The sequence below is a fragment of the Vipera berus genome, assembly GCF_964194415.1.
Source record: "Vipera berus genome assembly, chromosome: 2".
Lineage (NCBI taxonomy): Eukaryota > Metazoa > Chordata > Lepidosauria > Squamata > Viperidae > Vipera > Vipera berus.
Genome location: NC_138203.1, coordinates 121904251 through 121918183, shown reverse-complemented (window position 1 = coordinate 121918183; position 13933 = coordinate 121904251). Strand labels below are relative to the sequence as shown.

Genomic DNA, 13933 nt, shown 5'->3' with positions numbered 1-13933 from the left:
GGAGAAGCTGATTTCCTTGCTCCTGGGGTTTTTTTTCTTTTTTTCTTTTTTTGCAATATCCTTTGGTACTTCTGGAAAAAGAAGATTGACAAGGAATTGATTCTATTTACTGCTATTTAGTAAATGAGTAGGCAACCTTTTGATACACCTAGCAGATGGGGGGGTCAGATGTTCAAAGTGAGCAAAATTAGAAACTTCAATTTGGAAAATCTGCAGGGTTTTTTTCTTTGTTTTAAAAAGAATGCTAAGCCCGTTTAGCTTTGACACTACTATATTTTGAATTTCCTGCTACCTCACATATAGAAAAGTAAGCCAAATAAACTTCTGAAAATTGTAAAAAACAAACATACAAACAAACCCCAAACCTTATGAAGTCATGTAAATTAGACAAGGCAGAAGGAACTTTGGCATATTATGGGTTAAGAACTGAAGAGTTGGAACTGGTTGGCTAACTGTCCAATTTCCTGAATGGGCTCCTTCTGCTACTTGGCCTGAACTATCATTTGCAGCATTTATGTTCTTCAGATAAAGAAGGAACATGCACACTGGCTGGCTGGCTGCCTACTCCACTCCTCCCCCAGCATCTACCCAGTTGGAATCAAGAACTCAGGGTGAACCCGTAGAGAACCTGGGGGCACGACCAGCATGCAATGGAAGTTCCAGAAATATTTCAACTATCCTGGCTAGGTTCCTAGGTGTCTTACATTCAATAATGACATTTCTCCCACTAAAGATGTGGTGATATGAAAACACGTGTTCTGTCTGCTTTGATGGGAATTTTGCCAGGAAAAAATTGATAGAAATATCAGATGCGAATAAAAATACTTTTTCTTTCCTGGCAGAACTTCTTGCTTTTGTTACCTAGTGCCTGTGTGGATGAATAAGGAAATCTACCAGTCTAGAACAGAGTGAAATAATCAGAAAAGCTTCCTCGGTAGAATTTCTACCTGTTACATGAGGTTTGTAAGTGCATGGATCTTGATTAAAAAAAAATGTTTCCCCTTATCAATGTCAAATAATTCTTTCTACAGAACACACATAAAATAAGTATTTTAGAAAATAAACTTTAGTTAAGTTCACACAATGTAATAAACCCCCAACCTAGATTTTAAAAAACACTATTACTTCATTTGTATAATATGCTAAGAAAATAGTGACATGGTACAGATGAAGATTATATTGGCCAAATTGTATTTCAAGTAGCTTGACTTCCATTTTTTAATCTACCCTCTGAGAAAATAAACGTTTCCACTATGTCTGTGGGGTACTGAGTCTTTGGGACTTTAAACTGTTGTTGGACTCAAGTTCCAGGCAATCCCAGTCAGTTTTTAATTAATGGAGAGACATTCTGGGAATAGCTGGAGGGCCTTGAATTCTAGAATCTATTCAGCTGTAGAAGCCATTGTGGGAAGTCAGCACCCACACACACCAGAGAAGGAAATTTTAAAAGGACAAAAAGTATATTTCCTCAAAAGATCTTAAAGAAGCAGAAAAGCATGCCCAGTTTTCTTAATAGCCCCAAGTCTCCCTCCCCCAAGTAGAAACCAGCTCTATAGAAATGTAGATGTAAACCAGGTTGGAAGCCCCTAGCTAGAAGATTAAGAAGACAAAGACTCCTAAAATCTACATACCCCACCCAAACTCTAAGATAGGACATAATAGGATTAGCCCACAAATGCCAAAGGGCAAACACAGACTCAGGTCAGAATACATGACACAGGAAATAGCCTCAAACAGGAACAGGAAACAACTCCAAACAAAAGGCTCAAGAGGGTATAAAAACCCACTCCCTACATGTGCTCAGCCCTTTCTTTTCTTCCAGAGCCATCTTTCTATCTGGCTCTCCTCTTCAATAAACTGCAACCTTCTTTCTAAAGCAGCTGCCATGTTGTTTATCCCCGGCTTGGACTGAACCATGAAGAAGACTTTTCCTTCAACACCATTATTTGAAATTTCCTCTTATTAGAAGACTTAGTCTTTCTGCTTCCAACAGAATTTCTTACAATATAAATTACCAACAAGACTAATAATAATAAAAGCACTGTCTGGATCAGATAAGTTGTGGGTGCTAATTTTAAAGTATCCTCCAATAGATATGATAGTACCAGACTGGGCAAAGCTGCTCTATATAGAGCTTTGATGCATTCAAAGTTCTTTGCAATGTTGTACATTACAAGATAATGCTAAGATGGAAAAGATAATAATGGCTTACTTAAGCCCCACTCCTTCGGTCATGTCCAACTGTTAGAAGAATTTCAGGTTCCGATCTAAGCCCGGTTCTGCAAATAAGACACAAGGCACTCTGCTGTGAAAAGGAGGAAATTCATTTAATCTCAAAAGCACAAAAAAATGGCTCACTCCTGGAGATAGCTGCAGAAAAGATGAGGTACAAAGGGGTTGTTTTATAGGGGACTGGTCTTTTGTGTGGAGTTTGTGTAATGTGGATGTGAACGTGTTCATTTTGGTGTGTGATTCTGCCCAAAGGTTAGCCCTAATTGTCCTTTCTTATGTTTGTGGCTTAGCCCTAATTGTCCTTCCTTGTATCTGTAGGCGTCCTTCTTTGTTGTGTAAATTTTGTCTGCGCAGCTTATTTGTGGATTTGAGGAAGCTTGGGCAAATGGTTTCTTTGTTTTATAACTCTTGCAAGGGTAATTGGTTTCTGTATTTGTCATTGATTGTTCAGCAGAGGTGTGTTTTTAGCAATCTTATAGTATTTTACGTTACAATATACTGTATTAATTTTGATTACAACATAGTTTCCTGCCCCAGTCGGTCATGGATAGTTTTGAGGACTGAAGGGAGTTTCTTATGATAATTTTGTGATTATTTTCAATTATATAGGTAGTCCTCAACTTATGACCACAATTGACCCCAAAATTTCTGTTTTGAGACATTGGTTAAGTGTGTTTTGCCCCATTTTACAACCTTCCATGCCACAGTTGTTAATTCAATCATTAAGTTATTAATATGGTTGTTAAGTGAATCTGGCTTCCCCACTTTGCTTCTCAGAAGGTTGCAAAAGAGGATCCAAAGGTGGATGCTGCAACACTCATGTGAAAAACAGTCATAAGTCATTTTTTGCCATTATAATTTTGAATGGTCACTAAACGAACTGTTGTAAGTCAAGAACCATCTACCATATTTTCCCGAAAATAAGATCCGGTCTTTATTTGTTTTTGCCTCCAAAAGAGGCACTAGGACTAGGTCTTATTTTCAAGGTAGGTCACGCTACCTCAGGACCACTGTAGCCAGGCCATGTCCAAATACCTGTCGTACCACCAGCTCAATTATTATGCGGCCGCTCGCCGTCACTCATGTGTGTTGCCCCTGGCCTCCATTTCGCCAGCAGAGGCCTTCAGGAAAAGGGGCGGTGGCCAGGCTCCTTGATGGGGTTGTTGATGCTGCTGCCATGAAGCATGATGGGTGTTGAGCTATGGGAGGCCTGGCTGGAGGGGCCCTGTGGGAAGGCACACCTCACCTCGTGTGAAACAACCAGACAGAACGGGTAGGCGGCCAGCTGCGCAGGCTGTTAAGTAGGGCTCATTTTCAGGGTAGGGCTTATATTAGGCTTACCCCCCGAAACTCAAGATGGGGCTTATTTTCGGGGTAGATCTTATTTTGGGGGAAACACAGTATATTCTAGAACAGCCTTGCTTTTGGGCTGGACAAAAGGACTTTGATGTGTTGTATTTCATGATTTGAGGTTCACCTCCACAAATAAAACCCTAAACCAGCAATGAAAGTGCCCACATAACTTTGCTTTGTATTTCCAACTCAAAAAGCAAATCGGCATGAATACAGGAATCTGCATTTGGCAAAAGTAACTGGAGGTGAGATTTTAGGCCAGGTGTAATATTAAGATCTCTCTGCCTCATGTTGTCTTGTCTGATGATGTATAGCTAAATGAGGAAAGAAAAAAATGCTTTAATAACTCAAGGCTTTGGGGATCTAACTAGAGCAACAATGCCGATGATTTGTTTTTCTCTTCTTTTACTTCTATATTTTTAAACAGTTGCATGGCAGATACTGAAGCTGACGGGTGGGGGTGGAGAAGGGGTGGTGTATTACCTATGAAATTCTGTATGCTGAGTTAAGGAAACAATCCATCACAAGTGATGACCTAATCCATGCCCATGCAAGTTGTAGGTTAATAAACTGTGCAGGTCTTGCTGTGGGAAGGAGTGGAGTCTACCCATTGAAGCACCTGGAACAGAGGATACCTTGGTTTCAAGAACTGGAGTGTATTATATAAATCATGATGCTGCAGGTTAACTCATTCTTGATTTGAAAACTGAAGGATCCAGAATTGGGAATACAGTGGAGGAGAGGAGAACTATTAATTCCCACCCTGAACTACTGCTACTTCCTTTTCCTCCTCCTCCTCTTCCCCGAACGTTTTCATTCACTCTTAGGAAAGGCTGTGCAAAGCCAGTGTGTTTGGCATCCAGTCAAGTCAGCAAGTTAACTTCTACCAGCAGTGCTGCCTGAGGGTGGGGAAAAGTCAGTGTAATTAATTATCTTACTCCCACCCCCTTCTTTCCCGGGTCCTTCCTCCTTGATTGTGGTTACTGAAAGCTCTACATTTCACTATATCGCATTAAGAAAAAGGTGAAGCAATTTCTTCAGAAAGATCCAGGAAAGAATTCCTGGTTTCCTTCAGATTTCTTCCTCACTACTTCTCTGAGCAGGTCAGTTCCTTCTCTTTTGCCCAGAGTGCCATCTGCAAGCAAGCTGCCGGCTGGACGAGTAAGGTTTATTGGTTGAAGCCACTTGCTGGCTGATGCTCCGATTATGAATGACAAGGTAAGGGTTTGAGTATGGAAAAACCTAACATTAAGGCAGCAAGCTTAAACCTGGACTTTAAATGTTGCTCTCTGACTGTCTGTTTTCCTTCCTGTACCCTCCTCAAATGCTGACTTAAGTTAGCATTAAGTGACTAATTAAGAACAACTAATTAGTGGAATGACTTGCTCCAGAAGTTGTGGGTGCTCCAACACTGGAGATTATTAAGAAGAGATTGGATAACAATTTGTCTGAAATGGTATAGTGTTTCCTCCTTGAGTAGGTGGGCTGGACTAGAAGACCTCCAAGATCCTTCCAACTCTGTCATTCTGAGTGACCTTCTGCTCTTTTTCAATCCTCACAAAGCAACCCAAAATTATTGTGGACCAAAAATGAATGGAGTTCATAAGCTTCTATCACAACATATACTGCGTTTTTATCCAGCTCTGCTCCATGGCATTTTCATCATTTTGGCAGATTTGTTCAGGATGGGTGGAGGGATCATGCTGTTACTGTTGTTAAAAGATTTCAACTATTAGAAATGTACCAAATGCTGTAGTAGATTCCTATCTACCTTCTGCCAACTTTGAGATATGATGGTTTGGAAGAAGAGCAGTGAGACTTCAAGGAAACAGCTTAATTTAGGGTTTTTCAAACGGTGCTGTGTATAATGCTACGTTCTGTAAAAAAAATGATAAGATTTTGCAAGAGACTAAAGGCAGGAAGAAAAAGAAAAGGTTCACTTAACACTACCAATTTTCAGTCATTGTAGCCTTGCCTCTTGATCAGAGGTTCTGAGAATTTTTTTTTCTCTCATTAGCAGCTACCATGGCTTGGGGGAAAAAAATCTGAATTCCCTTCCCCTTCCCCTGACAATTTTATCTGTTGCATTTACCTCCTCACTATAGTGATGCAAATGGCTAACATAAATCAAATTGCTGAAGCTTTAGCTCTTTGCTATGGAAGACTGAGACCAGTATACCTGCACCAAAATACAATTACAGATGTTGGCTCAAAATCTGAAAACCAAATTTATTTTAAAGGCAATTAAGTCTCAGGGTTTCAGCTAATCTGAAAAGATGCCCAGGAAGTTGCAGACACCTACAGTCAAGGTCCCTCCAATAAGTAGCCATAACTGTAAGATAAAGGATTTCCTATACACAACCCCAGGGCTTTTTTCTCATAGAACGCTCAGAACGGAGTTCCGGCACCTTTTTTGGATGGAACCTTGTAGAGTAGGCAAGGCAGGTTGAATGACATGTGTGAGTTCCGGCACCTTTTTCTTTTACAAAAAAAGCACTGCACAACCCTTTCTGTAAAACATTACCATACACAGACTTTTTAAAAGCAGAGGATGGTAGAGGGAGTCTTCAACTTATAACCATAATTAGGACCAGAACTTCTGTCACCAAGCGAGGCAGTCATTAAGTCAACCATACCTAATTTTATGACCTTTTTTGCTACGGTTTGTTATGCAAATTACCACAGTTGTTAAGCGGATCACATGGTGATTAAGCGAATCCAGCTTTCCCCATTGATTTTGCTCGTTGGAAACCAGCTGGGAAAGTTACAAATAGCAATCATGAGAGTCCGGGATGCTGCAACCATCATAAATGCTGGCTGCCAAGTGCTTTTTTTTGATCACATGGTTGCAGGGATACAGTCATAAGCGCGAGGACTAGTTTTAAGCACTTTTTTCAGCACCATGTAACTTCAAACTGACACTAAACAAATAGTTGTATGTCAAGGATTATCTATGTATCTGTTGTAACAATATATAAATAACAAAGTGGAAGACGAGTAAAAACAGAAGGATACAACATTATTATTATTATTATTATTATTATTTAAAAACCACCTTCTTTCTAATGCACCCTACATGTCTCAGAATTCCCAGCCAACATCTGGAGGGGTTGGAGAAGTTGGGAAAACATACAGATATTGATCTGACCTTTTTTTTCCCCTTTTCTTGTGACGTTCACAGGACCAAATGCCAAGCACTTCCTCTGTGCTTCTGGGACCCACTCCCAATGCTTCCCTCCCTCCCTCCGATGACCGTGATGATGCTTTGGCTCAGGCTGAAATTGCCATTCTGGCTTCCATGTTCCTGCTGGCCACTCTGAGCAATGCCCTGGTGCTTGGAGCTCTGTTCCGCCAGGGCCGCCGGGCCAGCCTGATGCATCGATTCATCCAACACCTCTGCCTGGCCGATATGACAGTGGCCCTCTTCCAGGTGCTCCCTCAGCTCATCTGGGACATCACTGATCGCTTCCAAGGCCCAGACATCTTATGCCGTGCCATCACTTACCTGCAGGTGGTCGGCATGTTTGCCTCATCCTATGTTATTGTGGCCATGACCTATGATCGCTACCGTGCCATTTGCCGGCCCATGCTGGCTTTTCGTAGAGGGACAACCTCACGGCATCGACCTGTGTTATTGGCATGGATAGCATCTTTCCTTCTCAGCCTCCCACAGCTTTTCATCTTCTCTAAAACAGAACTGCCCAATGGAGCCCATGAGTGCTGGGCAGCCTTTGCTGAACCCTGGGGAGCCCGGGCCTACGTCACATGGGTGACTCTGATGGTCTTCCTCCTTCCCACCTTCTTCATTGCCACCTGCCAAGGCATGATCTTCTGTGAGGTCTACCGCAGCCTGCGTTTGGGGCCAGAAGCAGCCCTGGCTCGTAGGGGGAGCCAACAAGGGGCCTCCCCTATATCTGGTGCTGTAGCTAAGACTCTTAAGATGACACTGGTCATTGTGCTCACCTATGTATTCTGCTGGGCTCCCTTCTTCCTAGTACAACTGTGGGCTGTTTGGGATCCTCAAGCACCTACTGAAGGTAGGTTATGCAGCATTCAGTAACAGCTCTTTAATCAGATTGTATCCCAGATTCCCCCAACCTAGTGGCTTTTGCCATGTTGATCAGGAGGAATGATGGAACATTGTCCAATTCATTGGCAGGATACTGGATTAAGGAATGCTCTTTTATCCAATAAAACTGCACAGGAAAAGAGGGGGGTCCCCCTTCTCTTTCTGCTAATTCTCATGACAATTTTTATGAACAGGAGGCCCTTTCCTTCCTTCCTTCCTTCCTTCCTTCCTTCCTTCCTTCCTTCCTTCCTTCCTTCCTTCGCACCCTGGAGTAATGCATCCATTACTTTGATATTTCGTTCATTTTATTTCTACAGTAGTAACAACAGTGGTAGGATTCAGCCGGTTCACACCACTTCGGCAGAACCGATAGCTAATTTTTTATTGCTCAGGCCCAGAATGGACTTCCTCAAGCGACATCCACACAGAGAACCGGTTGTTCACATATCTGAATCCTACCACTGAGTAACAACCTAATGAGAAAGAGAGGAACGCTGACCTACATAGAGTCATCCAGTTCTAAGCCATTGCTTTAACTACTACACCCCAGCAAGTCTCAGACATATTTTTAACATTCAGGCTTAGCACAATATATAAAGATAACATATTCAGAACCTCTCCATAGATCTGTTGGAATGTCGAGGCTAATATCTGTCTGTCTGTCTTTCTCTCTGTCAGTCTGTGATGTTATTTTCTCCCCTGATATTTTTGTGGTTCCACTGAGAGTTTGCTTTCAGATTTGACTACCTTCTAGAGATATTGATCCAATTGCCCAGCCCTCCCTTCATAATTTGCCTGCCACTTCCCTGATCCTGATTAAAGTTGTTGTCTTCTTATTTTGTAATCCAATAGAATCAAATATTCACGCAAAAGTATGTGAATTAATTCAACAGAACATGGAATTAAGCACCAATCAAACAATACATGCATCAAATAAATGCAGTGAATCATGCCTTTTATTCTGTATTTTGACTGTATTGAATTGCATTGCATTGCATTGCATTGTATTACTTATATAGCATTTATATCACATCACATTACCTTACATTTCCATATGGAAAGAGCTGAAGTTAACCAAGGGCTGGATTGAGTCACCAGTTTTTGACTAGAGAAAAACTCTCATGTGAAGTTCTCCTTTTAATCCCAAGCACATTTTTTAGTTCCTCGCTGATGATAGATCTGCCTCTGTTGAATAAGTTGCAAGGTAAACTTTGATGATCTTAACCTCTGTTGGTAACTCCAATAGTTGTTCATTCCTATTATTTACTCCAGGCTCAGCTTTCACCCTCCTGATGCTCGTTGCCAGCCTCAACAGCTGCACAAACCCCTGGGTCTATGCCACATTCAGCAACAGCATCTCAAATGAACTGCGCCGAATCTTCTGCCCCAGATGGGCCCATCGGCAAGTCGGCTCCCTGTATGAAGACTCCATTCTCACAGGCAGCTTCTCACTGGGCCGAGACACTCTTTCCTGAGACAGCAGCTTGCAGGCAGAAAGGCAGGTGTGAAGGGCACTCCTGCAAAATGGTTGACTCTCAGCAATCATAAGTTGCCTAAGGCTGGCTCTCAGTTCATCAGAGACACACGATTCTGCTCAACAACATTAAGTGAATGGAACCTGTGTCAGAAAGAACTGCAGGCACCGGCAAGACAAAGCTTCTGAATGGATGGGGGGTTGTTGTCTGTCGAGGATTGAATTTCCTGATAATCTGATAATCTGTTACAAGGGGGCAACCCTGGAGCAGGTACTAGGGAAACAATTTCCTTTTCCAATATCCTATTTCCTCTATAATGTTTTTGGTTGCCTTTGAGGTAACATAAAGTCTGAATCATTGTAAACTTTGGTTTATGGTTTAGTATTACATGCCAATCTGGCTATTGCTATTTAATTAACAAATCAGTTTTTTTTAAAAAAAATACCATTGCTTAGTGTACTGTGTGAAACCAGCCAGTATTTTGTTTGATGTGTTCCTCATCAGTCTTAGGGGGTTCAAATTTTTAAAAAGGAGGCTGTTTCTTACCATGAAGTAAATTAAGGTGTTTGCTCCAGCCTCAGAGCTCCATTGAAGAGGGTAGACAGTCCATAAGCCACATATGATCTTATGGAGATTTCCTGGGCTTCAATATATTTTGTGAGAAGACTTTTCTACTGGCTTATGGTTTGTGTTGATTGGAGCTAGCAGATGCCATGGGAATGTATCTGCCTCTTGATGTAACTCAATACTAACCAGTGAGTGAGTAAGATCAAAAACTACGATGTCACTGCTGTTGTTATTGTTCTTTGCATTTCTATTATACAGTTGCAGGGGGATGGTCCATTCATTTTTGCACTGCACTCACACACTTAACATGGTAAAGCAAGGGGGGGTTATAATCAGCTGTTGACAAAGCTGAAGCTAAGAGGGAATGGCTGGCACAAGGCCACAGAAGATGACTTCCATGCATAAAGATGAATTAGAATCTGATTCTTAATACAGACCGTGACACCACGCTGGCACTCTGCTTTATTGTTGCCATGTGGAATAGAATTTGAACACCCCAAAAGCTAAAGTAAAAGGATTTGGATTCCAAAATAATAGAACAGATTTAGTGTCTTCAATTAGATGAGGTGGGACAACTTATGTGTGAGCCGGAAAATGAAAGGGTTAAAATAATAGGTAGATTTTTGAAGTTCTCCCTTGTAATTAGGTCATGGATGTACTTCGAAACAAGTGATAGAGCCAAATATGTCACAAATTGCAGCTGTTTCTGTTTAAAATCACAACATAGCAACAAGCGTATACTACTATGTGGCACTTTCCATACTTAAACAGCTGCCTCCTCTCATTGGGAGAGAGAACAAGGTAAGAATTGCCCAACTGAAAGTTTTGTAGGCAGTGGAGGCTCCTGAGGGCAAAACAGTTGCCTTCCGAAGGAAACATGCAAGAAAACCTTCACAGATCCAGTAAAAAATCACATGGCTTCCTGTGGAGAAGGAAGGCACCAAGATGACCCCAATGCTCAGAGGATGCCTGAATGACGGTGCTAGGTCTTTCAAAATGGATTCACTATAGAAAGGTTTGGAATTATGGAGAATTGCATTCTCCATCTTTAGATCCCTTAAGAATGGTTTATAGATCCCTTTAAACCCAAACAGAAGTGTTCTCCTGTAGTCCTTTCTTAAATAGTTGAAGGATTCTGCAGAATCCATTAAATACCCAATTCCTCCCATGCTGGCCTCAGGACATAATTTCATGTGTATTGTGTGACTGTATGCAGTGGGAATAATTTAAGCCTATGTGCCTGCTCCATTTCCAGCTTATGGCAACTTCAGCCTAGTCTCACAACAGAGATGTGGGTAGAAGATGAGGCCTCAAGCAGCCTCAAGTCACTGCCCCCTAACATTTGAAGCTCTTCTTCAAAAGTTAATTCAATGGATGTAGCTGAGCAAATTCAATTTACAAAGTCAAGCAAATTCAAAGCTTTAAATTAAATCACCAAATCAATCTAATTTAAAAAGTCAGTTCAGTGCAGAAAAATTACATGGTACAAGCAATCATATGAACCAATCTGGAAGCATCTGAGTCAATCTGATGCTTTGAACCAAATCACAATCAAATTGCCAAAGCAAATATGCATATAGGACTAGAACAAAGCATGATTTAGTTAACTTGACTCCATAACATTGCTAGAGAGAAACAGATCCACAAAATAGTTTAAGTCATATGGCAAAAACATTATCATATCCTGATCCACTCTTAGTATTACGGTACTCCTTCCTCCAAGAAAAAGCAGCCCATAAGCTTGCTTAGGAAATAACTGAAATCAATTCTATGTTGTGTGCCATTTCATAAATAACATTTCTATATATTACAAGAGGGGCTGGGACCCCTTTACAAATCCCTGCAAGTAAATAAGTGTATTTATTGTCATTTATTTAAAACATTATCTAGGAGATTAAGCTGATACAGAGCTCTCTCCTTATTTTACCTTCATAACAACAACCCAGTGAGATAGATTGTGTTAAAGAGATAGTGACTGGCCCACATTGTAAGAACAAGTACAGGATCAGCGTTCAGATTACAAGAAGTAAATGTTTTATTCAATATAAAATGACGCTTTAATTACCAAAGCGATAGTAAATCATGGATGAATTGTTTCTGTTTAAAAGTTTATTAATGAAAGAGAGTATCTGGTGTACATTAGTGTGCAGAAACATATGCACAGAGAGATTTATAACAAAGAGATTCATAATTTACCAATGGCTTTGGGAAGCTAATATTGAGAATGCCAAAATGTTATAAACACAATGGATCAATTTTAGAAACTGAAGGTTTAGCTGTATTAATATTTGATGTTTTGAATAACTCTGAATACTTATTAGTCTTACTTCTTTTTTATTGTGTTATTGTCTAAATATTTCTCCTCTTCCTGAATCTCCTTCTGTAAGAGGAGTGAAAAATAGCTAATGGCTGATGTGTGGAATATATGTGTGGAATATATGTGTGGAATATATGTATATTTACATTTATTGGAATATATACACTAAAGAGGCATAACTCCCTTGACCATGACAATATAGTTTTATACATCATAGTAGTATATTGTATGTAGCTTAGCACAGGGGTCCCCAATCCCTGGGCCATGGCCCATTACCGGTGTTTGGTTCTGATAGACGAGGACTCAGAGCAGTTTAGTAATAACTGGTTTATTGAATACACATAAGTCAACTAGCAACTGTCAAATGTTGCAACCTTTTATAGTGGAACTGTTTGAACTGTAACCAATCAGCAGCGTTTATTTTCCCGCTTCTTGCTCATTGCAGCCAATGATTGCAGCAGAATCTCCCGCTCTAATCCAGCAAATACTGCAGGCTGCAAATCCCTTGTTAATAACTATGTACATACACAACACCCCTTACCCCCCAGTTGTTGTTATTTGTGAACAAAGTCTTTTAAGTATTTTGGAGGCCTGTGAATCCTAGAAGGGTATCTATTGCCCTGGCAGCTGGGGACACCTTTACCGGGTAGTCTGCTTGGCTGATTGTCTGTGTTGGACCTGGACTCTTGGTTGCCTGACTCTGATGTTTCCCAATTGCTAATTTGTGAATTTGTGTTTGTTTGTGTTTGAAGATCAGTAGTGGCTGGCCTACTCCTCAAGGGTGTTACCCAATTGAACTGCCTAGCTTGTTGTTGTTGGTTATCAGAGGCTGAGTTATCTTGCAATTCGGCTTCCCCACTACCCGGCGTGTTGTTATCACTGACCCTGAATGTACTGTTCCCCACAAATCTGTTTTGATCCCCTTCTTCTGGTACGCATCCCCTGGTTCTCTTTCTTAACTGATCTATGTGTCTCTTGCTACTCCAATTCCCTTCCCCCTCAATAGTGTATGACAGGGGCCCCAGAATTTCAGTAATCACCCCTGGGATCCATTTATCCCCAGATGCATAGTTTCTGGCCCATATCAAATCCCCCACTTTGAATGTTCTATTAGGAATGTCCAATTCAGCACTAGGTGGAAGTCTGTCTGGGTGTAATCTGTCCAATTTGGTGGTTAGTCTTCTACCCCACCTCATTTCAGCCGGACTTTTGCCGGTGGCAGTACATGGGGTCGTGTGTTGGGTCAGCAAGAACTCGGCCAGTCTTTGATGCCAGTCACCTCTGATGATTCTTTTTAATGCGTCCTTCGTGGTCCTCACGTTACGTTCAGCCAAGCCATTGGACGATGGGTGGAAGGGTGCTGATGTCTTGTGCTTAATCGAGTTGGCCTTGAGGAAATCCTGGAATTCAACAGATGTGAATTGTGGCCCGTTGTCAGACACAAGTATATCAGGTAACCCATGAGTGGCAAAGAGGCCCCTTAATACCTGTATGGTCTTACCGGAAGTCATGGAACTGACTGGTACTACCTCTAACCATCTGGAGAAACTGTCCACAACCACCAAAAATGTCACCCCTTGGAAGGGTCCAGCGAAATCAATATGAATCCTGGACCACGGATTCCTAGCTAACTCCCATTTATGCGTGCGGATGTGTTGTTGTTCAGGCCTAGAGCGTTGACACTGATGGCAATTGGCAACACATTCCTCAATGTTATTGTCCAGACCTGGCCACCATAAGTGGCTCCTAGCTAACGCCTTCATGCGTACTACACCTGGGTGACCCTCGTGTAATTCTACTAGGATAGCAGGCCTATGGATTTCAGGAATAACCACGCGGTTTCCCCACAGTAAACATCCCAAATGAACTGATAGTTCATTTTTCCTTCTGACATATGGGATGTATTTGGCATCCGGATTG

At 41.4% G+C, this 13933-nt stretch overlaps 1 protein-coding gene across 1 annotated transcript; it reads left to right on the top strand.

The window, feature by feature from the left end:
- Window positions 1-4791: 4791 nt before the first annotated feature.
- On the top strand, window positions 4792-9129 carry AVPR2 (arginine vasopressin receptor 2; the record flags this gene model as incomplete). The annotated part of the gene is made up of 3 exons (XM_081318929.1): window positions 4792-4803; window positions 6767-7622; window positions 8927-9129. The coding sequence occupies 3 exons, from the start codon at window positions 4792-4794 to the stop codon at window positions 9127-9129; spliced, it is 1071 nt and encodes a 356-aa protein (XP_081175055.1).
- Between the last annotated feature and the right edge of the window lie 4804 nt (window positions 9130-13933).